At 55.7% G+C, this 25138-nt stretch overlaps 1 protein-coding gene across 1 annotated transcript in view; it reads right to left on the bottom strand.

Annotated features, from left to right (window-relative positions):
• Positions 1-25138, bottom strand: part of MPRIP (myosin phosphatase Rho interacting protein) — an 83759-nt gene that overhangs the window by 43441 nt on the left and 15180 nt on the right. The window contains exons 4-5 of the mRNA XM_074158366.1: positions 3607-3758; positions 403-487 (exon numbers count right to left, since the gene is read on the bottom strand). Of these exons, the coding sequence (XP_074014467.1) occupies positions 403-487; positions 3607-3758 (237 nt within the window). The remainder of the gene's footprint in view (positions 1-402; positions 488-3606; positions 3759-25138) is intronic.

Raw genomic sequence — 25138 nt, 5'->3', positions numbered from 1 at the left:
AATGGAATTTCATCCTGTTTTTGCCGAAACAGCCCATGAACGGCCAGCACCTCTCCCTGGTCCCCCATGGGGACCACATGGCTCTGTGGCCGCTCCGGGGACAGGGTGTGCAGGGCCACTGCCACATGACAGTGCCTGGGGGGGCAAAACATGGCCCCAAAGCAGCCAGGAAAGCAGCAGCAGCAGCGTGTGACCCTGGAAGCGATGACCAGGAATTAATTCACACCATCCTGCGGATCTGGCTGGCCCCCTATCCCTCACCCCGATGCAGGCAGCATCAGGGGGCCAGCAGCCTGCTGGTCCAGCTGGTTTGGGGGCATCTTCCCCAGGAGCAGAGCAATGCTGTGGCCCTCAGAGGAGGCAAGGGACCAGGCAATCACGTGTGTGTCCCCCTGGGGTTACCTGGGGAGTCGGGGGCTCTACCTTCCTCTTCTTCTTCTGATTCTGCTTGTTTGTCCTTGGATAGACTATCAGCATCTCCAGCCACCTGCGGGCAAAGAAAGCAGAAGGTGAGGTCTGTGCCAAAGCTCGCCCTGTGACGCTCGCGCTCAACCATGGGCTGTAACGTGGCTTCCCACAGGCTGCGGACCCAAAAGCTGTTTCCCCCCAACAGGTGGCTCTGACCACACTGCCCAGAGAGATACTGCCCTATCCCGTCCCCGGGGCAGGCTGCCTGCAAGCTCCAGAGACGGAGCATCCACATTTCATCCCTAACCCCAGCTTTCCCCGGTTTGTAACTTGGCCATAAGCACAAGCCCAAGCTGGAGCTGGAGCTGGGGACACAGAGGAGCTCAGCTTCTCCAACCTGGTCAGGGTCAACATGATAAATAGTACCCAGAAATCATCCCAACCAGCTCCTGGGGGAAAAATGAGGCAGGACAGGAGGGGAGGAGGGATGACCCCAGGGTGCTTTGGCTCAAACCCTGCTCACTGCAAGAGCAAGGCCATGGCCAAGGCTGACATGGGACAGGGATTCAAGGATCCTGAAAGAGAGCCGAGAGGGACAGAGCCTTCAGCAGGACCTTCCCCCTTCAGCGATGCCAACACTGCACACAAAGCGCTTTTGTCCAAGAAAGAGCAGCGTGAACTTGGCATTGAGAAGTCCATTCCCTGCACAAGTTGCTTGTTTGGGGGACCCTCCTGTGCCCTCCCCACCGCGGCCTGACGACCTGCCCCTGCATCTCTGTGATCTCCACAGGGATCCATGCATCACTGGGAAACATTCCCGCTTCAGATGTCCCTGCTTCGCTCTCCTGTTCCCCCCCACTTCACACGCTGCTGCTGTAAAGCGTTTTGAGATGACCACATCAAGTAGGTTTTGGTTAAGCAATAAATGCCAGAAGCATGCAACGAACGTAAAACAAATTCTCCCCCGGCCGGCGAAATCTTCCTGTCGTGCTGCAACTGCAAATGAAACCCGCCTGGCTGGGACCCAGAGTGGGGCTGTTTGGGGATGATTAATGCTTGCAGTCAGGAGCAAATGCACTGCTTCAAAATCCAGCGCCGGGCCAATGAACAATAAATCAGCCCCACCTTGCTCTGCAATGCCTCTCCCTCCTGCATGGCGGGCAGGAGCGGCAATAAAAGGCTGAGCTGTGAACGGGAGCGTGGGGAGAGGGAGAAGAGAGCAGGCCATGGGGGCTGGCCATGTTTGGGGGCACAGCCATTGCTCCTGCCTTGGCTGGAGGAGAGGAGGGGGCTCCCCTGTGCCACGATTCCCCAGTGCCTCTGCATCCCGGCTCCATGGCTGCTGCCACCCCACAGCTGTAAATAGGGCCAGAAGGGGGGCCGTGCTGCCGCAGGACAGGTCTGCCAGCCCACGGACGGGGAATCAGCCACACTCATGTGTCTCAGTAGAGCAGGGAAGTTTCGAGGCATGAAAACACGCATCTGATCAAAAAACCTAAGCTCTTGGTCGAAAAATGCCTATTTCAACCAGCATTTACCAAAACGGGGGGAAGTCACAATCAAAGAAAATGCTTGGAAATAGAAATCACCTCAAAGAAAGCACTGACTCTGCTGCTGCCAGGGCTTGGGCAAGCAGGAGAGTGCTTGGGAAGAGTGGGAGACCTGGGAGACTGCCTTGGGAAGAGTGGGAAAGAGCGAGCGCTTCATCCCTTCAACTTTCTGCTCCAGTTTCAAATGTCAACAAATTCTTGGAGGGAGGCTCCGAGCTCCAGACATCCCACATGGGAAATGCTCACAGGTGAGCAGCAGCACCATCACAGCCCATCGTTGTGTGCTGGCGGCTCAGCTCTCCCACAGCTCTGCATCCTCACCAGCGCCAGCTCCAACCCAAGCCGGCACGTGAACGATGGACGAGGATGTTTCTAGGTCACCATCCAACACCTGGAGTCAGGAAATCTACCGCGATTTGCTCATTTTAGTGGCCTAATCTTGAGTGTTGCTGAGCAACTGCATCCCGGTGGCAGGAGCTCCTAAGAGCGATGGTATTTTAATCGTCCTTGGAGGTCAGATGCTCTGCTGGAACCAGGGGGTGGGCTGCATCCCCCCCTCTGCCTCCCTGCCCCACAGGGATCAAGCCAGGGAGAGCCGGGCGCTGCGAAGACAAATCCGAATGGGGATGGGGTAAATGCAGAGCAGGCAGCTTCAGGAGGCCACGTCCACCCAGGGATGGATGAGAACCAGAAGGCGTGTAGCCCTTGGGGTTGGACACACCAGCCCCGGGACTACGGGACCTGCTGCTGGTGCGGGAACAGGACCTGTGCCAGCGGGCTGCATGCCTGATCGATGCTGTCCTAAAAGCACCATGGGGTCACCCCAGCACCCATCAGCTTCAACCCTGTCCTGGTGTTCACCCTGTGGCCAAGCTTCTTCCCCTGGCCAGCTGCTTTCTGCTGGGGCTGAAGCTGCCATGGCCAGCCCAGGAGAACCTCGGCATCAGATGCACCCTCTGAACATCCCACAAACGCTCCAGTGTAGCTCAGCTCACTCCTGGGGGGAAATGCCGCAGGGAGTGTTGTTCTGCAACGGGGTGTAGGATATTGCCCAATGGCAGACAACAAAAGTGACTTGAAAACGGTGGCCTTCATAAGTAATGAGTGACTCAGGAGCATCTCAGCTCCAGGGCCTGGCCAAGGCTCCTGGCGGAGGCTGAGCTTCCTTGAACACTGGCTCTGAAAGGTGGCCGGCATGTTGGGAAGCCTCAGGCTCCAGCCTGGCAGAGCCGAGCACACACAAAAGGTGCAGAGGAAGGACTCAAATCACCCACCACCACACCGGTGTCCGCTGAAGTCAGTGCTCATGCTCACAGTGTAAATCTGGTGGCTCTGGGGATGCTCAAGCCCCCTCTCTGCTGCACAGCACCAGACAATGGCAGGGGTCCACCAGCCAGGGGAGCAGGGAAGAGGGAAGAAACCTGGTCCTTGCCAAAAAGGTGGAAAAAATGGAGCTGAACTCCAGTGAGACAGCAGCTACAGCCAGCCCCCAGGACTGTCCCCCCAACAGGCTGCGATCGTCACTCGGGGATCACCCTCTGTACACACTGCCACAGCAACCGGCCTTGGGCAAGGTCCTACCTGCCCTCCTCTTCCTCTCGGCAGAGGGAAGAGCCCCACAGCAGCTCAGCCCAGGACCTGCACTCACCCGCTGATGATCTCCTTGTTCTCAGCCCGGATGAAGTGCTCCTTCTCCGGCGTCAGGATGCACAAGGAGAATTTCTGCCCTGTCCGTCCCTCTCCGTCCACCACATCTGTGCACTGGTTCATGTTGATGGTGCCCTGCGGGAGCGTTGTTGGCTGCAAGGGGAAGGAGAAAGGAGTAACATTTAAGGAGAGAAGAGCAGATGAGTGCAGACTTGAGCCCTAAAACCTCTCCTGGTGGCCACCAGGATCCTCCACACCAAGATGCTCTGCCCACGAGTACCCAGACCCATCTGTGCACCGTGTCGGAAGACAGCAAAGCCCTGTGCCACCCGTCTGGGGACACAAGCAGCAGGTACAACACCTGGTAGACCAGTCCAGCTTCTCCTATGCTCAACGCCCCAAGGATGGCTGCCCCGCTGCAGCATGGGGACATCAAGGCAGGGTACTGTGTGGCTGGCTTCAGGTTTGCAGCTGCAAACCATCTGGGGTGGTGGGGTGGCACCAGGGGACAGGGGGTGGCAAAGACTCCAACTACCCTCAGCGCAGGATGGCTCTGACACTAGAGACAGACAGACACGCATGCCAAGCTTTTTCCATTGAAGTAAACAAAACATGGAGTTTGCCAGGGAGGGACCACAGCGTGGAAGGGCCTGATAGGCTTTACAAACACAGTGTCACCTCCTGGCCCCCTTGCTCCAAGCAGACACAGCGGAGTGGGACAGGCAGTGGCCTCCCTGGCCTGAGGGGACATGGAGGGACCCAGAGGGGTGTCAGCACTGACGAGAGCTGACAGGTCCATCTGGAGCGGCGCTGGCTCATCCGATTACAGCGTGGCCACCCGCTCCCGGTGCATGGTGCCCGCAGCCCTCCCTCCCCAGGCAGTGATGCCACGTCTCCCCCATCCCCAGCCTGCCTGTGCCCCACCAGGCTCGGTGACACTGGGGTTCCCCTGACATCATGGTGTGAACCTGCACCTGGGGCACAGATGACCGGGCGGAGGGACCCCTCCAAGGTGCCAACAGCACCGAAGGAGCACCCAAAGCAGTCCATGGCCACCTCCTCACGCTGCTAAAGCCTCCTCCTGCCCTCCAGATGGCCGGGCCAACGGGGAGGTGGATTTTTGGCAGATGCTGTTAAGGTTTTTATCACGGAAATCAGCTCCCCTGCCAGTAAAACCTCTCCAAAAGCAGCCTGCGCCACGCAAAGAAGGGGTGATTGGGGAAAGCTTGATGGCCCCAGTCTATGACCCCAGGAAATTCAGATCAGTCCCCTCAGGCCCCCGTTTTACCCATCTGCGGGCCACGGGAAATAGCCCCCTTCCCCAGGAAAAGGGCTTTTCCTGCTGCTGTGTCCCAGAGTGGGAGCATCCTACGACAGCCCAGGGGTGGCATGTAGCCATCACGGGTGCTGCAGCACTGGTGCCCAGCATGGGCACACAAACGGGACAGGTCATACATCAGGGACACCAAAACCATCTCTTTTCCTTTGTGGAAATCACCATCAGCACCCACAGACCCCATGAGAACGAGGGAGGGAAAGCAAAGCTGATCCCAGACCCCCGGCACGTCGCAAGCACAGCCGCCCGCCCTGCACCACCACGGGTAGTCGGCTCCTAAGAGGATTTTTTTGTCTTAGACAACAAAAATAAAACCCCGCTTTCCGGGAGCTATAAAAACCCAACGGAAAAACTTTCTCCTGCTCCAAGTGGAGTCTCAGAAACGTTTTTGTCTCACTGGCCTTCGGCACAGCCAAGGCCTCCAGGACTGTAAGGTCTGGGACCAACCTCCTTCCCCATCCAGAGCATTTTTGCACCAGGGAATGCATCCAGGATGGGGAAATAAAAGGGGATGAGGGCAGCTCCAGGATGGAGTCCCGGTCCCTCATGGGGACCCTGGGCCACTCAGTCCCTCTTACCATAGGCACCCCTTGATTCCCCAGGAAGCCCGGCAGGGATTTGGCAGGGAGCTGGCACAGGAGGAGAGGAGGAGACAGACGGCTCCCTGCAAAACCCGCCTGCTCTCCTCTCTCTAACCCCACAGCAGCGTTCAGGGCGGCTTCCCCAGCCCCGACACAAGCACACCTGGAGTGGAGGAGCCGGTTTGGGGCCCCCGCCACCACCGGGCCAGCCCAGTGAAGTGGTTTTGCCACGCACCCCTCCTCGTGAGGGTGAATGCTGGCATCTCGCACAGCCTGACGCACGGGTCCCCATCCACCGAGCTGGGACGCCAGAAGAGGGGCTACGAGAGCAAAGCCAGGGCTGCCCCCCTTGCCCCTATGAACAGGGACAGGATGGGCAACAGGGAAGAATCCTCCACCCCACGGCAGCCCCCCTGTGCCCCCAGCAGCAGATGAAACCTGACGGACCAGCAGCATCGCTTGCTCGGGATGTAAATTCCTTTACACCATTTATTTCCTTCCTTGGAGGCAGCGCAGGCACTTTGAAGCAAAGTGAAATGCAGATGGTGCCAAGTGGAAAGGTGCACATGGAAATTTCACTGAGGAAAAGGATGGGGCTCAGGCATCACTGCGCCCCAGGAGCACCTCAGATCCAGCTGGGGATAGCCGGGCGAGGAGCTGGCGATGGCGTACTGCTGCTCTCCCTGGGGAACCAGGGGAATAGGGATGGCCCTCCTGTGCCGAAGCTGTGGGCGGTGGTGTGGGATCAGGGGAGATGGGAGAGATTCTGGAGCAGAGGACGAGGACACACAGACCCCTTTCCTGCCTCTGAGCATCTGTTTCCGCACTAGGGGGTTTCTGAGGGCTGGGGATCCCCAGGGAAGGATGAGCAGAGCTGGTCCCACGGCAGGTAAGGACCCCATGGCTCCATCAATTGGACGGGAATAAATAAATGCAAAAGCAGGGAGGTGTCATACAGCTGAAACACCAAGACAATAACAAGGTTGGGACTTCAAGCAGCCCTTTGAAGAGCTTTGGTAGAAGGCCGAACCCGGCATCAGACCCCCAGGGCCATGGGGAGGCTTTGCATCCAGGTGAGGCAGGGGTGGATGCTCAGGCTCAGCTCCAGCCCCAGCTGCTGGCTTCTGCTGGTGTCCACCTTGGGGACAGCCCTGTTCCCAGGTGCTGGCCCTGCCTTTGCCATTTCTCATGCTGTTGTCAGTGGGATGAAGCATGCAGCTACTCCCTGACTGGATCTGGTGCCTAGGTGTGGAAGCACAAGAGGGTGCACCAGCAGAAGAGACACCATTACAGGCACCATCACGAGCAGCAGCTCTCCTCGGTGCCACCAGCCACCTCTGGCCGCTCACACGTGCCAGCGCACGGAAGGCAGCACCCACATGATATGAACAACTACAGCTCTCCACGCTGCCAGTATGAACAGAGGAACTGCAGCCAAGAAACAATCGCGTTGCTGTTTCCCTCTGGTATGACAGATCCGTATTTACACACACACGTGCTTGCAGCGTCTCTCTCCATACTACACAAAGCTTATAGTACGCTCTCTTCCTCCTCCTCCTCCTCCTCCTCACCCTTCCCAGGTGCCCAGGACACAAGTCACACCACGCTCTCCACATCCACAATCCCAGCAGCCTCCAGACGAGATGCAGGGACCTTCAGATGGATGCTCTTAGGATACAGAGCCCAGCAACTGCAGCATTCCCCACCCTGGACAGAGGAAAGGAGGGAAAGAAAGAATGGGGACCTCTTCAAGCCCAACAGAAGAAATCCCAAGCGGGGCATTACTGTGGAGACCCGGCTGCTGCGGCAGGAGGATGCTCTGTGGGCCATGAACTCACGGGCGCAGGGGCTGATGCTGTAAAGTCAACACAGTTTATCTGCACAAGACCCTTGCTTCCATATGGTTTTGCAGGGCTGAAGTAGAAATACAGCATTATTTAGATTCAAAAATTTCCTAATTTTCTCCAAGTACCTTCCCCATCATTTCTAACACACAGGAGCTCGATCCAAAATACAACAGAGCTTCGCTCAGCAACGGTACACACAATGTTCTCTGAGCAGGTAACCCCGCGGTCAAGCTCCCGAGGAGCGGCTCTGCCATGGCCTCGGTGGGACACGGCCAATGCCCACGCCGTTCTCCGGGGCTATTACACAACGTGGGTTGATGAAATCTGGAACACAACCTTTAAAGAAAGGCAATGGGGCAGGGGGAGGAGGAAACCAAACAAAAGGGACATTTTACTTTCTGCCAAGAACCAGGAGAGGAAGAAGAAAAAAAAAAAACAACAAAACACAAACCCACAACCATTTGTCTATCTCGCATGGCGGGCTCGTTGCCTTGGCACCAGGGCTCGGGGCAGGAGGGGGGGAGATCGTGGCTCTGCTGTCCCGCTCTGCCGCGATGTTGCTCGGGAAGGGCTCTGGCTCTGGCTGGCTCTGCCCTGGCTCCCAGAGCAGCCGTGAGCCTACGGCGCCTGGGGAAGAGACATCCACGCTGCCTCCATAAATGCTTCTTGACAAATGTTAATTCTCCCAGCTAAAATATTCATGAGGGCGGCTGCTGACGAGCGCGCTGCTCATTCGCAGCACTCTTGAGTACTCGGCAACGGCAGCTGCCGTGTTTGCTAAAAGCTTCACCCATCCCCGGTGGCCGGGCTCGGCTGATCGAGGTGGAATGCAAGTGGGATCTTGGCTGGGCTGTGGCGTGGGAGGGAGGAAGACTCCGCCGCCCCATCGCCACGGGTGCACCAGAGCAACATGGAGACAGCCATGCCTTGGGCAAGGCCAGCAATGCAGCTTGGACAGGCAGCTCCCGGCACCGGTGCGGCACAGGGAGCCCACACCAACGCCGCATCCACCATTCCCACCTGGACGTCATCAGCAAGAAGGCACCACCTCCTTGAAAAGTCACAGGGAGCTCCCTTTTCAGCCGTGCGAGGCTATTCACAGCTTCACTAGATCCCAGTCGGGGATGCACCGTGCAGGCACCGGGGCTGGCTCTGCCGGTGGGCTCGGCTGGGTGCCGAGAGGGTGGCCACGGTGTGCCCTGAGCTGGCCTGGCGCCGGGCGAGCGGGGCTGGCACAGCAGCAGGGCTTTAATGAGCATTTTAGGCTTCCTGCCACTAGACACAAGGCTATATCGATACGGCCACAACGCGACCGGAGCTCTGCGGCGGGTAGATTTTATTACACTTATAGATCGTCTAACAGGCTGAGCATCCTGGATTTATTAACTTAAGACAAAGGCCCTTGAAAACAACCTCTGCAGGCTCTGCAAAAGGACGGACTGGAGCAGTCACCCATCAAAGGGGAGAGGAAGGTTGTGCTCCTCCATCCCACACCTCCCTGCATCCCATCCCATCCCTGCCGTCCCCTCGGCAGCTCTCTGCTCTCCCTGTGCCACCCAAGCAGGAGGCAGCTATCTTTTCTTGGCCACCTGAGCACACCTTTCCCACCTGCAGCCTTCCTGTATCAGCAGCTACTGCTCAGTGAAGCCACTGAGAAACCTCCAGCTTGCTTGGGCAGTGCACCAGGCAACAGAAAAGCAGGTTTTTACCATGAGCAAGGGAACGCAACGGAGGTATCAAGCAAAACGTGTGCCTCTGCATGCACACCTCGTGTCCCTCTGCAAGAAACAAGGGAAGATGCCCCTAGATCTCACTGCTGTCTGGACTCTCCATCTCACCAGAAGCCATCACCTCCTCTCACAGATGGAGGCACAAGTTGTGCTCTGCAGATGTGGCCTTTGCACATGCCAGGGTGGCTCTGCACCAGCAGCAAACCTGGCTCACAGTGCCACCAGAAGCCCTCCGTGCCAGCGCAAGGAGAGGACAGGACCTCTGCCCCGGTGTGCAGCCAATGATGCAGAAACACCCTCCCAGCTGGATAAATGCCCTAACACTTCCCCCGGCCCCAACACACATTTCCCTACCGTTGGGCCCTGCCTGTTCATCACGGGCACCGACTGAAATTTGATTCAGCCACCTCCTGAACTTTGTTTTGCCGGAGAAGCTCCCCACAGCCCCAGCTCACCCAGCCCAAGGAACCAGCTCAGGAAGGTGGGCTTGAAGGATGGGATAGCAAGCCCCATGCACGCCCTTGCAGAGCCTTCCCGAGCCTCTACCAGGAGATAAAACAACATCAGCTCCACTTCCGCCACGGGGGGAAGGAATTTTCTTCCCTGGGAGCAGTTTGGGGAGGGGGTAAAGTGCAGGGGTTGGGCAGGAGAGTTCAGCCAGGGGCCGCTTTTAAGTGGAGTCGGTGTTTATGTCCACAGACAGCAAGTCTAAACACTGAGCGAGGCGGCGAGCTGGCCACGAGCTTCCTGCGAACTGGCCGCGAGCACCCTTGGGCTCCTCTCCCGCCCAGTGCCACCTCAGCAGCCAGGCACGGACATCCTGGGGGTCCCCAGGCAGCGAGTTTGGGGCCAAGCATCCCATCCGCAGCCCCATCCCCACGGATGCCCATCCTGGGAGCGCGCGCTGGAGCGGAGGGAGCTCGGCCGGGGCTGCGCGGGAGGCTGGAGCCGGCTCGTCTTGGCCTTATATGGCGATTTTCGCGCCGCTCTTGCAGCTCCCAGCTGCTCCCCACCCCAAAGCGGGGTCGGGAGCTGGCAGCCAGCGCCTCGCCTGCCTCCTTCCTGTTAACCTCTTTCCTGCTGAACGGCCTCCAAGGGGTCCCTGCACGACGGGGACCATTGTATCCTGTCCTGACACAACCGCCTGCAGCGGGCAGGGAGGGTCATCAAACCTGGTGGTGGTCATCAAGTGGGTACAACCTCCCTCAGCGCTAGGGTTCGACCCTCTGGGTCCTTGGCAGCATCCCCAAATCCAGGAAGCCCTTCAGGGGAGCTTGCACCCGTGTACATGCACGCTCCACGTCCAACACTGCTGGAGGGGAAGAAGGACAGAAGATGCAAAGAACATCGGCACCAGAACAGGAACAAGAGCAAGGTCCCACCAGGACAGGGGTTGAGGGGCTGCTCCGAGCTGCCATCCTGGCTCTTTGGGGACAAAAGCAAAAGCCCAACATTGCAAAGAGAGCTTGGAGCAGCCACTCAACCCATATCCCAGCTCTCTGGGGTCCAAAGAGAAGTCCAGCGTTGCACAGGCACCTTCTGGCCCCACCATGCTGAAGCCACCATCTCGCATCCCTGCAAACCCAAGAGTTATTCTTCCCTCTTGCTCTCTGGGATTTAAACGCATTTAAAATGCAAAATGTCCTCCTCGCCTCCTGGGAGGGGGGTGGGAAAAATACATGATAACAGATCTGACCCCATCTGCTCACAGCTGCCAGCGTGGCATCTTCCCCGCTCCCCAACGCGCAGGCACAACAGCTACCCAGCCAAAGGGGAAGCAAATATCTGCAGCGTTCAAGCGAGTTGTCATGGCAATCAGCCCGATGGCAAAAGCCTGGCGAGACCAAGCACCAGGACAATATACACGAGACCAGAGCTTGGTGCAGGGACCACGGCAGGCGAGTTGCCTGCAGAGGGAAAACGCAGTGGTTTGGGGGTGGGAAGGAAAGGAAGGCTTCATTTGCATCTCAATATTTTAATTTTAAATTGCACAGTTCCAAATTGGCCTTGTCAACTTTATTCTCCACCCCCTCGGTGTAGGAGACAAGTCCCAGGTGGTCCCTGCACCGTGCGCTGCCAGGCACACACATGCAGGCGCTCACCACCATGGTGCACGCTGGCTCCACGTCCCTCCCCAGGACCAAAGGACTTCACCAAAACATCAGAAACACGTCCCCAGACCAAGACTCATAAGGTCACCCATACCTATGACCATGAGATGGTCACAGCCACGGTGATGCCAATTTTAGAGCCAGCTCAGGAGGTGGAAACTTGGATCCAGGCAGGATGATCCCCATCCAGAGATGGTGGAGATGCTGGCCAGCCACCCAAGCCCTGTTCAACTGCAGCTGGACCTGGATTTCTGCTTCATGGGGGTGGAGGAAACAGCTCGAGCATCTGCCTGGGCATCGGCTGTGCCGGAGAGATGAGGCTGAACTAGGGGAAGTTCTGCTCAGCAGCACAGGCTGGCTCCACTCACCAGTCACACCAGGGCTGAGGCTGCTGCACTGACTCTCCAGAGACCTTTTGCTTTCCAGCCTGGAGTTGGGTAGAAAAACTGGTGAGAGGGGCCCCAAACCCCTATTTTCATCCCCTAGGACTGTCAATACAACACCTTGCACCAATGCTCAATGACTGCAGAAGAGGCGAGGACAACCCTGGGGACTAGCAGCGCCAGATCTGCCGGAGCCTCGGGCAACTCCCACGGGCGCAGATGCTTCAGTGGAAGTTCTTGAATCCGGCCAAATTAGTCTGGAAATCTCATTACTCCCCAGTGCTGCTCTTACGAGCTTTGCAGAGCTTCCTGCTGGGCTGGGAATACCATGAGGCCGGGCTCCCAGGGGTCTGCAGCTGGAGATGCAAGGGCCAACCCAAGCAGAAGAGGTTGGGTTGGCCAACGAAGCAGCACCCACATCCTGCACCCCACGCCTCACCCGTATAGAAAACCCCATACCTGCTCTGTGTTGCTTCCAACAGCTTCCAGACCAGCTTGGACTCTGCGGACATTCCCAAAAGCCAAGTTGGTGGACAGAAAGTGTTTTCCAACCTTTGACCGTTGGCCATCCCACAAAATGGCACAAAATGGGAGGCTTTTTGGCCAAGAAAGGAAGTTCCAAGAGGAAAAGCTCCCAACAGGCGCACAAGGCTGTCGCAGGGCAAGAAGACCAACCGGCAACAACTCAAGCTGGGCTTTGCTGCCACGGGCAAGGTGCGGCGGAAGCGCCGAAGCAGACAGCAAAGAGCCCTCCTGGCTGGGCAGGCACCACCAGGTTCAAAGGCAAGAGGCACCCGGGGGGAAAAGCGCTTTGAGCCCCTGCCCCTGTCCCTGCCCCTGGGACAAAGGCTGGGAATAACATACCAGGCTGCCAGAGCCGTCCTCATGTCCCAGGGGAGCAGCATTTTCTCCCTAAACCTGCTGCTCCCATCTGGCTCCTGCACTTGGCAGAGGAGTTCAGGGAGAGGAGCGAGTTCATGGCGTGAGCTGCTTCCAGGAGCACTCCCCGCCATCTCCTTAGGGAGCAGCCGCTCGGCCCCAGGAGAGAGGAGCAACCTGGGGCTGGTGCACGGAGGAGGTTTCTCCATTCCCCATGCCTGGGATGACAGAGTTCACCCCCCAATCGGCCTGTGCATGGCATTAACTGCCTGTGCAAGCCAAACATCCCCTTCCTCCACACACCTGCTCCGTCCAGAATCCTTGCTGTCCCTCCCCTAATGGGAAAGCAGCCAGAAAAGAGAACCAAAACCCTGATTATATCCCAGTAGCTTCCCAGCGCCCTGGTGATCCGCTTTATCGATGCGGTTGCAGCAGGGCTGATGAAACGAGAAGAAAAGGGCCAAGGCTGGTCGTGCTCCAAAAACCCACCTTTTCTCCCCAGCCGCAGCATCACAACGGGTGGAAATCCTGTGCAAGCTCAGGGTGCTACCGGGATGTGTCTTAAAACCAACCCGTGCTCCCGTCCCCTCCGCCTCCTCTCCCCAGGGACCCTGTCACCCATGGCAAAGGAAATACTACAAGCATCACTGTATGGGGACCAAGAAAACAGCAGCGACAACCTGCTCTCTCGCTGCAGCCAGGGCCTCGCTGGGCGTCCCCCAGGCCACTGTTTGGCCATAAAATCATGGAGAGCCACAGCTATGGCACCTGGAGCCACAGCACCCGTGGCATGGGGTGTGCAAGTGTGGGGACCCTCGGGATCGCATCTCCAGAGTGAGGGGTGCAATGGCAGCAGAGACATGGCAAGGGTCTGGGGTGCAAGCCAGGAAAACATGGAATCATAGAATGGTCTAGGTTGGAAGGGACCTTAAAGGTCATCTAATTCCAACCCCCTGTTCTGGGCAGGGACACCTCCACTAGAGCAGGTTGCTCAAAGTCCCATCCAACCTGGGCTTGAACACCTCCAGGGATGAGGCAGCCACAGCTTCTCTGGGCAACCTGGGCCAGCGCCTCACCACCCTCAGAGTGACAAATTTCTTCTTAATATCTAATCTAAATCTGCCCTCTTCCAGTTTGAAGCCATTACCCCTCATCCCACCACTACATGCCCTTGTAGAAAGCTGGTTCTTGTAGGTGCCCTTCAGACACTGGAAAGATGCTGTAAGGTCTCCCTGGAGCCTTCTCTTCTCCAGGCTGAATAACCCCAACTCTCTCAACCTGTCTTCACAGGAGAGGTGCTCCAGCCCTCGGATCATCTCTGTGGCCTCCTCTGGACACAACATGGAGGGAAGAACCCTCCATGGTAGGTGGGAGCCTTCCCCAGCTCCCCCCATCCCTTGGAGCACCCCAAGCCCTGCAGGCAGTACCTCTGCCCCAGGAACCTGCTCTCCCTCCAAAGCAGAAGAGGTGGCAGAGGAGCCGTGCTGCCCGCGGTGGGTGGCAGGGTGAAAGCCTTGTTAATATACACAGACAAATCAGCTCCTGGATCCTGCGGGAAGGAGGTGAAGGGTAACGTTAAGTTGCTGCGCACGTGATTTACCTATGGTAATTTTAACTTTTAGCAAGGCTGGCTGTCTCTTTTATCTTGTTGCCTACTTGCAGCCAGACTTCAGTGCCTCTTCTGCAGCTTTGAAAGGTCAGGCCAAAATAAAAAGGTCTTAAAAAATACCCGTTAGCAAAAGCACATTCACACACTGTTACCTGGTCTGGCATGTATTTTCCTGGCATTTTTTTTTCTACCCTATATATCTTGCAGCTCATGGTAACTCAATGAGCAAAATCAATAATAAAACCTGCCTGGGAATTCTCATTTTTTCCACCAGAAATACCTCAAAACAGTGTGGACAAAAGGTGGAAAACCTCAGCGAAAGCCCTGCATTCAGTAACCCTGAGAAAAGCTGTTTACAAAACCTCACTGAAGACCTCGGCTTGTCTCCACGCAAGTTTTAACCTGACAATGTCCCTTTTACAGACTCCAAACCTGATGAATAATGCATGTCCGGGATAAACCAGAAATATAATATTCACTAACGTTTACCATAACAGAGAAACAAGGACTGCAAATAAGTAATTTATTAACCCCAAACCGTGTTGCTGCTTGAACAGAGTGCACACCTCGGCTTTCCGCCCCAAAAACACCAGCGGAAAGTTTGCTCTTGAGCCGTGGCAAGAGCACGCCAAGGGCTGGCTGAGACCCCCCCCCCCTCTCATCACACCTCCAGCACAAACATGCCTTGTCCTGCACTCTAGGAGATGCTGACGGGGGAAAAAAACCCGAGAGCAAAAAAAAAAACCAAAACCCTCCTTCCTCCTCCTCGGGGGCGCAGCCGGGAGGAGAGCAGCGATGGGAAGCCCACAACCCCGCACTCGCCCACGGCTCCAGCCGCTTTCTCAAGCATTCCAAAATTTGGCCAGAGCCTCTTTTTGCAGCACACACCCCCCCCTGCCATGGCTGGACGCCTGCCTAATTGCGTATTTATTTATTTCTGCATTTTCCCAGCACCCTGCACACACTGGCGGGGGGCGGGGGGGGAGGGGGAAGCCAAGGCCGGCTCCCAAGGCAGACCCAAAAAAAAAAAATAATCAGGGGAGTGCAGCTCCCCCCCCCCCAATTCCCCGGAGGCCGGGAGGGAGCCGGGAAGAGCGGAGCTGGCCAGGAAAGGGCTGGAAGAGGGGGGCAGGAAAGGGGGGGACGCCGGCAGCATCGCCCACCCCCTTTGCTTTGTGCGCGCGCTTGGGGAAATTAAAAATAGCTGCGTCCAAAGAGTGGCTGCAAGCGCCACAAAGAGCGTGTTGAGCGGAGGCAGCTGCAAGCTATTTTGCTGCCCCCGGTAATCAGCATCTCAGTTTGCAAAGGCCCCCCCTCCCCCCCCCCCCGGCCCCTTCCTCCCCCTGCCAGAAGCCGCCGCTGCCTTTCTCCAACCCACATATGTCATGTCAACAATCAATGAATGCAGGATCTCTGCCGGGGGAAAAAAAAAATAAAATAAAAGGGGGAAGGTGCTGTGATTTTTGCAGAAGCTTCCTTGCCTTCGATTCAGGTCCTCGTTCTCCTCTCTGAGCTGTCACCAAGGGTTTTGCAGCACCAAATCCCACCAGGCGAGGCCAGGATACCCCACGCCACCCGGCAGAGATGGGACCCTCGGTGGGAACGGGGATGTGCCAGCCAGCGGGATGCCATTTCTTCCTTTACGCAATGGGAAAAGGGGTGCTATTGCCCGGTGTTACCCAACTGGTAGCCCACAGCTCACTGGTGGTCCTTGCCAATCTCAGCTGGTGGCCTGCAACAAGGCTGGAAAGAATTAAAACCAATTCTGACCCCACAGGGGGATGCTTGGGAGCCCAGTGCTGCCCCAGCTTGCAGAGAACTGGGACCAGGCACCCACCGCTGCAACCCCTTCTTCAGCTGCCTGCAGAGATTGCAGAGCCCCCACTGCCTTCATTTCAACTGCTCCAGTAGGAAAAAAAAAAAAGGAAAAAAAAAAGGAAAAAAAAAGGAAAAAAAAAAGGGAAAAAAAGGGAAAAAAGGGGAAAAAAGGGGAAAAAAGGGGAAAAAAGGGGAAAAAAGGGGAAAAAAGGGGAAAAAAGGGGAAAAAAAGGGGAAAAAAGGGGAAAAAAGGGGAAAAAAGGGGAAAAAAAAGGGAAAAAAAAAGGGAAAAAGGAAAAAAAAGGAAAAAAAGAAAAAAGAAAAAAAAAGGAAAAAAAAGGAAAAAAAGAAAAAAGGAAAAAGGAAAAAAAGGAAAAAAAGGAAAAAAAGGAAAAAAAGGAAAAAAAGGAAAAAAAGGAAAAAAAGGAAAAAAAGGAAAAAAAGGAAAAAAGGAAAAAAGGAAAAAAGGAAAAAAGGAAAAAAGGAAAAAAAGGAAAAAAAGGAAAAAAAGGAAAAAAAGGAAAAAAAGGAAAAAAAGGAAAAAAAGGAAAAAAAGGAAAAAAAAGGAAAAAAGGAAAAAAAAAGGAAAAAGAAAAAAGAAGGGGAAAAGGGGAAAAAAGGGGGGAAAAAGGGGGGGGAAAGAAAGGGAAAAAGCAACTGGAGCAACTGTCCGTATTAAATACCAGCGGTACCATCTGTCACTCGCCGCTGCGGTACTGGGGCCGTTGCTGGAGTGCTGTGTTTTGTTAGACATTTACAGCGTGGTGGGACGCAGGGGAAAGGCAGGTCCGAGGCAGAGGATGGGAATGCACCAGGCAGGGCCCAAAGGGCTCGTGTGAGGGTAACTGTGCGCTCGGCAATTAGCTGTGTCATTTCACTACCAGCTCTGACATCCTCACTGCTAAATGCCATTAGAGGCACGTTTGATTTCTGCGCTAACGTTTTACAGCGGATCACGCTTTTTCTTTCACCGAGAGCCTGCAGCCAGGCTGGAGGCCACAGGGATGGAGCCCAGGTTTCCAGAAGTCACAAAGAAGAAACTCCAGCTGCTGCAAGCCCCTGTATCACTCTGCCTCCCACAAGCCAGATAAATGCAATTTAAAATCCAGCTCGTTTCCCTCACTGCTCTTGCACGCGTCTTCTACACAAACATCTTTGCTAGGTCTCAAGAGATGGCAGAGCAGGAAAAAAGCAGAAAGGACAGAGGCAAAAGCAGAAAGGACAGAGGCACTTGAATCTGTCCTCATTGCTCAGCCTAAGAGCAATTCCAGCTTTGCAGCTCGCCCAGCAGAAGACAATAGGGGCTGTGTTGTTTGCAGGAAGGAAGCACCTGGGCCAGGTCATCAAAGCTGCTTGTTCATTAGGAGGTCACTGGCTGTATCAAGCTCTCCCAACTCTGCTTTCATTCCCTTGCCTTCTGTTAACTCCCAAACCTCCCACCACGGACTGCTTCACACCAGGGTCTCTCCCAAGCAGGGCCTCCAGGCAACAAACACCCTTCTCGTCAGGGCTGGACGTGGGCATCAGCATCCTCCATCCACACTTGAGAAGACGGGAACAGAAACTGCCAGCTTAATCCACCTAAGCTTACAGTAAACCCAGGCACTTTTTGGGTGCCAGCGATCATAGAATTATAGAATGGTTAGAGTTGGAAGGGACCTTAAAGATCATCGAGTTCCAACCCCCCTGCCACGGGCAGGGACACCTCCACTAGAGCAGGTTGCTCAAAGCCCCATCCAGCCTGGCCTTAAACACTTCCAGGGATGGGGCATCCACAACCTCCCTGGGCAACCTGTTCCAGTGCTTCACCACCCTCACAGTAAAGAATTTCCTCCTAATACCTAATCTAAATCTCCCCTCTTCCAATTTAAAACCATTACCCCTTGTCCTGGCACTGGATGGTGATGGTCCCTGGCCATAGACCCAAGTGCCAGGACTAGTGTTGGAGCCATCCCTAGAGAAGCCCTCTTCTGTTCCCTGTTTTCTCAACCCCCACGAACTGTTTTCTGCAGCTCAACAGTTTTACTTCCCCAAAAATCACAATAAACCAAACTAAAAGAGGTAAAATAGAAGAGGGTAGGGTAAGGAACCATTCACGGGGGTGACCACAGGTGTCTTGACAGAAGGACACACCTCCAGTAGCAACTGGGGCCAGACACTTTGAGCAGACAGAAAAGGGAAGACGTGAACCCCCCCCTGAAGCCACCGTTATGGGATCCCCATACCCAACCCCAGTAAATAAAATGGCACGGGATCAGCATCAAGCAAGACATTGATATTAGAAAGATCATGAATGAAGATCTCCGTATCTTCCCAACCCCTCCAAGGCTGCTTTGTCCCAGCTTCAGCAATGTCCCGGGGAAAAAGTTCCCAGGGCTCCCTGTAAGTTCATGGATTTTTTTTTCCCCAAAAGCAGTATGGAAAATTAAAAACAACAAATCCATCAAAAATCTCCAAGCTCTGTCGGGAACCACCAGCACTTGTGCTGTCTCTACATCTCCTGTAGAGCAATCACATGGATGTGCCTTCTCCCCTCTCCCTTGCACCCTGACTTCAGGTGTCCCTCTCCTGGAGGAGAAACGATAGCTGCTCCCCAGATATTGCCAACCTTTCCTTATTTCTACTGCATCATCTTTGAGATCCCAGGTGAAACCTTCCCACAGGTCATCTTCCACCCCGCTCCCCACCAAACCAGTTATCTCCCTGGCTCTGCTGCCCACCACTGCCCATCACTCCCATCCCAGCTGGCTCACATCCTGCATGATTCCCCATCCACACCATGACCACGAATCCAAGAGCTCCTGGGTGGAACCATTCCATAAAGTGGTGGGACTGGCAGGGCACTATCATCAACATTTGCCAAGGTGAAGCACCACCTCCAGACCATCACAGGAAGTGGTCAATTTCCCTCTCCATTGGGGTCAAACAAAAAAAACCCAGAGGAGACAGGAAGCAAGACCAAGTCAGACCCATGCCCTGGAAAAAATCTGGGGTGGGAGTCCCTGCCACCATCCGAGCCTTGCACAGCCTCTGCCCTCCAGCCCCTTCTGTTTCAACTTGCTTTAAATGTGAAACACGCTTTGATTCAAGCCAAAAAGCTTTTTATGCTAAACAGAAACTGAAAGTCTTGAAGATCTGGCAAACAGAGGCACCGGCAAAATTGTGTCTGTGGCAGGGCGGGGGGGGGAAACACCAGGGACGAGGGCAACAGGGGTCTGTAAAACCTGGTGCTCCCGCGGGGGAAGGCGCAGGGAGAGCTTGGAAACACTTAAACGGTGAAACGTGTGGAAAAAGTAAGGACAGAGAGGCCAGGATGTTTAAGGTTCGTTTTTAATTCCTGCCAATGAATTTCCATTCCGTGCCAAGACTGAAGTAAACTGCTTTGATCTGAAAAGGAGGAAAAAAAACCACAAAAAAACACATGCACATATTCTTGGCTTCTTAAAACAATATAGATGACAAAGGAGGGAACTACGATGGAAATGAACACAGCACAGCTCTGCTGATGGTGACGTTTTAAAATGCCCCTTTCTTCCAAATAAAGAGTATTTTGGAGGGGGATTGATTAGTGAAATAATTAGGAAATAATAATTACATGCATCTACGCATCACAGCGTCAGCGGGTACACATTGCTCCGATCCCCCACCAGCAGCCACCGATGCTTACACCATTCTCCTTTTTTTTTTTTTACCCATTTATCAATTCCTTAGGTTTCCGTGGGGTCTGGGGCCGCGCAGGACTCCAGATGTGACCCTGCAGCCCCCTGCGCAATGCCAGACCTCCCACCTCTGAGCCGGCCTCTCTTCTCCTATTTATACACCGGGTCCAGGGGTCCCAGTGCTCCCCTAACCATTGCCAGATGCCGGGATGGCCTTCCTCATCATCCTACCCTGATCCCATCAGCTCCCAGATCCCTCCTGACCTCCCTCCCAGCCATCGTGGGCTGGAGCAGGGATGTCCACTCCACCGTACTGAGGTTAAAGCTATTATGATCTGCCTGAATTCCTGATTTAGGAGTAGAACTACTGTGCTGTGAGCCCAGGAAGGGTCTGCAACGCCACCATGGAGGATGCAACCACCCAACTCCATATGCATGAGCTAACTCTGGCATGGAGGTGGCTGATTAACGGTTTAAGCACCTTTTTAGACCTCCCCAAACAGCAGTCCTAATGTCCCCTCCCCAATTTTAGAAACCAACTTGACTCCAGCAAATAAGGGGTAGAGTAGAAGCAGGGCTCCCAGCCCATCCTCACACTTTGCTCCACCACGCAAAGGAAGGCGCCAGACATGGAGCGAGGCCAGTTTGTTGGGAGAAGGACACGTCGTGCCCAGGGATGCTCCTCCTAATCCCCCACAGGGGAACAAGGAAAGCTCATCCAGAAGATGCTCCCACCTTAGTGGTAGTTATCAGCAACACCAGCAAGTCTGAGATGCTCCCAGGTGAGCCTCAACTTTGTCCTGCTTTCAAAGCAGCATATCCACAAAGAAAATAAACCAAAATTAATAGTCTCAGGCAGCCATGGAAAGGAAGCCTGGTGTGATGGAAGAATACCTCCAGGGAGGACGCAGCTCTCGCTGGGGGCAAAGCACTGGTACAAATGCCAACCTAATATAAACCCCAGTCCCAGGGAAGTGGCAGAGGGGTAAACCGAGGCACAGAGACTAGGCCTGGCCCACGGACACGTAACGAGTCATTAAGAAGCTGGGCTGGAGATCCAGACCTTCTCTGGCCTGCTCTAGCCCCAGGGCTGGATCCATCCCCAGGCGGCGCTGAGGCCATAGCCCACCTGCAGGTCCAGGGAGGGACGGGACAGTGCTCTCCATCCCTGCAAACCGCCCCATGTGCACCCACTGCCTCTCTACTACGTTCCCACGCAGTAGGGCTCTATTTATAGAGACCTCGGCAGCTAATTATAGATCCCAGCAATCAAAACAAAAGGAGGCAAACGCTCTGCACTTGCCGCTCTCTGGCTCCATTCCCTCATCCTGGCACAATTTTTGTGGCAGTTCCCATACCTCAACCGACCCCCCCCGAACCGCCCCGGAACCGTGGTGCCAGGCTCCTCTCCCGCTGCAGTGGCAGTGGTGGTTTCGCAGGGTGTTTTACAACGTGGACTGAGATGTTGCACAGCAGGAGGCAACGTCAGAAGGTGCAGCTGCAGGCACCGGTTTGGGCATCTCCCCCTGGGCAGAGCGTACCGGGATGCAGCCGCCTGGCAAGCAGCAGCCAGGGGAGGTTTTGCTCACCATCCTGTCACGAGTCCCCCCTCGTCCCCTCGAGTGACTGAGAACAATCCCTCCCAGCCTGGGCAGGGCTGTTTCCCCACAGGATGAGGACTTTATCCTCTCTACTCTCAAATATCCTGAAGTATCAAAGGTCTAAGCTCCTTGGGTGACTCTTCCACCACCAAAACAAGTCTCTGGACACGTTTGCCCCAGCTTAGTTTTTTTGGCAGCCTTTAGCCTCACACTCCATGCAATAAGGAATCAGGGCATGTATCTTTTGGAAAACCAAGGAAGTGCCACAGGACCAGCATGGGGAGCACATGGGGGCAAACGTCCTCGGATACAGTACAGCAGCTTGTCCCCAAGCCTGTCCCCAGCTCCCTGCCACCCTCTTTCCTGCCTTCCCTCAACTCAACCTAAGAGTGTTTTCACCATCCTCCAGCTGCAGCCGAGAAACATCAGCCCCTGCACACCATCTGGCCTAGCAGAGAGGTTTATCAAACGGCAGGAGCAAGCCAGCACCGAGGGGTAATCACGGTGGTTCAGCATGGGAAGGCAACCCCAAGCAATCACCCAACCTCCGCATCCACCCACGGCTGGGAGGGAGGAATTTCTGCACATCTGAGCAGGCTCGGCTTAGCCAGGGCTCAGCTTAGCCGGGAACAGCCGCTGGCACGTTCCTTGCAGAGGAGAAGGGGATGCGCTCCCCTTGGCGTTCCCAGAGGCTAAGGCAGGCTCTGGGTGCAGGCAGGAATGGCACCCACTGTGAAACAGGGAGAGCCCAGGGAGTGAGTCTGGGGGCTCAGCCTGGGTCTGAGGGGATGGAGGTCCATACCTTGTGCATGTCCTACCCATCGCAGCCATCACACAGAACTGCTTTGGGTTTTCAGAGTGAAAATATGGCAGAGAAAGGATGGAGATGGAAGGGTGAACATCCAGAAAAAAAGGTGGCTAAGCAGGAGCACAGAATCTGGATCAACTTGGGGATGCCCGTGGGCAGGTCTCGGGAAGGGTCTGATGCCAGCAGGGTGGCTGGTGCCCACTTGTCCCACCTCCTGCTAAGGGCTTTCCATGTCCAAAATGCTCTGATCCAACACCAAACTTGACCCACCCCACAGCAAAAGATTCCTGCACCCGAGGCTGCCCCATCCCATGGCCTCTGTGTACTGCAGCACCAACATCTTCGGGGACCTCCCAAGGTCCCCCAGCTCACGGCGGGGCTTTGAGCCACCCCTCTACATCCTGCTGCTCTCCAGGCTGCTAGGAGCAAGGAGTGGAGTCTCCCTGGCTGGGCACGGAAGTGTCTCTGCCGCCATCGCCAGCCCATGGCTCCCCTCCCAAGCCCACCCCTCCTTCCCCTCCCACTTTTAATAAGAGCAGAAATTGCCAAACCCACAAAATTAATGTCTAACAGGTTCAAGGCAGAGCAACTCAATCCCCATTTGCAGCAGCCTGGGAGGTCTCCGGCCAGCTGCCACCCGGCTCCCGGCACGCTGTGGAGGCCACCCCCATGCTGAGACCCCCACGGGACCCCCACCGGGCTCCCAGGGGATGTAACTGGGGTAAATCATCCCTGCATGGGCTACAAAGTGGATGCCCCATGCAAAAAAACATGTGCTCGCTGTGCATGGAAGAGGCACATCCCTGTCCCGTGGAGGTGGCGGGGACATGGCAAGGAGCTGGCACAGCCAGAGGGGTGGAGAACCACAGGCAGGGAGCAGACAAACACCTCGGGGGGGAAACAGTGTCCCCCAGCAATGTTCAAGGTGTGGTGGGCAGGGAGCTGGGTCCCCCATGGGGACATACCTGCTGACAGCCTGACCGGAATACCACCAGTCCCCTCCAGTGACCCCCATCACAGCCTGATGCTGTGGGCTGGTGACAGTGGGTCCCAAACCCACTGTGGCATGGTGGGCTGCCTGAGATGGGGGGGGCCTGGACCCATCAGCAGAGCCGTGCCAATGACTAATGTAGAGGGGTCAGGGACTGGAGGTTTGGCAGAAAAAAAACTTCCCCAAGGTCAAGTGGAGGACGTGCCACAGGACACGTTCCCACACATGGAAGAAGATGGTCCCTGTCTGTCCTTCCTCAGCTCCCCAGCTCTGCTCCTGTGTGGGCTGAGCAACAACAACAACCCCTGTCTCCTCCTGCTTGGGGGCTTTTCCTCCTGCCCTAGAGCAGCAGAGGATGCTCCAGAGGGAAGGGACCAGGGGAGGCTGTGCCCAACTATGGCCAGGTGACACCTTTAGCAGAGCCAGTTCAAACAGCAGCGTGGATCCCACAAAGTGATGTGGGGGAAAGGTCGGGAGGGTATTTTTAAACTGTATGTCAGACCCCCATGAAGAGAAGGGAGCATCTCCTGCACCTACGGCCATGGTGAGGCCAGATCACGCCCTCCTGCCCAGTGGGACCCATCATACGACAAATAGCTATGGGGGCAGTGAGTCCCAGTGCCCCATCCTGGTGATGCTCTGCTGGGTCAGAGCTGCCCTCCAGGACACGCAGGGCTGGAAGGATGCAGGGACCCAGCAGTGGCCAAGGAGGGCAACCATCATAGAGGGGTGCCAGCACAGTGGTACATCGTGCTGCCCAGGACACCAACCCACACTGCACATCTGTACACTCCCTTTGTTTGGTTGGTTTTTTTCCCCCCAGTTTTTCCCCTTCTCAAGGGGAAAATGCCCAAGAGGTGCTTAGAGAACTGTGGGATGCTCCTCCATCCTCTGCATGCTCTCCAGCAATGGTCCTCTGCAGTGCCACAAGGTCCAGAGGGCAGGGCATGGCGTTGACGCACTGCCCGTTGGCTCCTGCCTAGATGCAGCAGCACCTGGGGCTGGTCAATCTCCCCAGGATGCAAAACAGCAAGAAAAACATTAAAAAATGTGTTTTCCAACATCCTTCCACCTCTCCTTGGATCAGGAGATCTCCCCACCCCAGCCAGCCGCACACTGCTCTCCTGTCACTGCAGGACATAAAACACCAGCTCGGTGTGGAGCCAGGCTGCCAAGGCACTAGAAATGCACTGAAAGCCTCCACCGCTCCTCCCCGAGACATTTAAATTATTTAGGGCACTTGGATCAACCCCAAGAAAAAAAAAAAAATAATACAAACAAACAAAGCATGAAACTCGAGCAACGCTCTCTGTGCTGCCATCCCTCCCCATCCCACCGTGTCCTCGCAGGGAGCCTCCCCGCCGCCATAAACGCAGGTCCCCACATGTCCCAGCTCCGTATCTCAGAGTGCCCAGCTTTGTGAGCCTCCCACCCAGGCAGATCCCAGCACACAGAAGCCCACCGTGCCATGTCGTGCTGGCACGTTCAACCTTGGGCACCCTCCCACAGGTTTGCTGTAGCCGGGAGGATAAATCAGCAGCCCCGGGGGGTCACAGCAGGGCTGACCCCCTGGGATGGACACCCCCACCTCACAGCTCGCAGAGGTTTCCCTCTGTCTCCCCACTCTGTTTGACCAAGGGGAGCAGCGCCGGTGGCGTGCTGTGGCTCCGAGGCGGATGAGCTGCGGGAAGGCGTTCCAGCTGACCTACTTTCCACGGCATGGCCAAGCAGGGCCTCCTTCCCCAGCACTACCGAGGCCATTCACTGCCACCAAACAAACCCCAGCAGGCACAGGGCAGAGCAGAAAGCAGTGGGGAAAACCCTAGGGACCCCCACCAGTGCAGGGACTGTCAGCAACTGATGAACCCACTGATGAACTGATGAAAGCACTACTGAGGAGGATCTGGGAGTCCTGGTAGATAGCAAACTTTCCATGAGCCAGCAGTGTGCCCTTGCTGCCAAGAAGGCCAATGGGATCCTGGGCTGCATAGGGAAGAGTGTGGCCAGTAGGTCGAGGGAGGTCATTCTCCCCCTCTACTCTGCACTGGTGAGGCCACAACTGGAATACTGTGTCCAGTTCTGGGCTCCCCAGTTCAAGAGGGACAGGGAACTACTGGAGAGAGTCCAGCGTAGGGCAGCTAAGATGACCAAGGGATTGGAGCATCTCCCTTACGAGGAAA

This window comes from Numenius arquata, chromosome 14, assembly GCF_964106895.1.
Source record: "Numenius arquata chromosome 14, bNumArq3.hap1.1, whole genome shotgun sequence".
Classification (NCBI taxonomy): domain Eukaryota; kingdom Metazoa; phylum Chordata; class Aves; order Charadriiformes; family Scolopacidae; genus Numenius; species Numenius arquata.
Note: the sequence above shows the minus strand (reverse complement) of the source record. Positions and strands in the feature narration are given on the sequence as shown.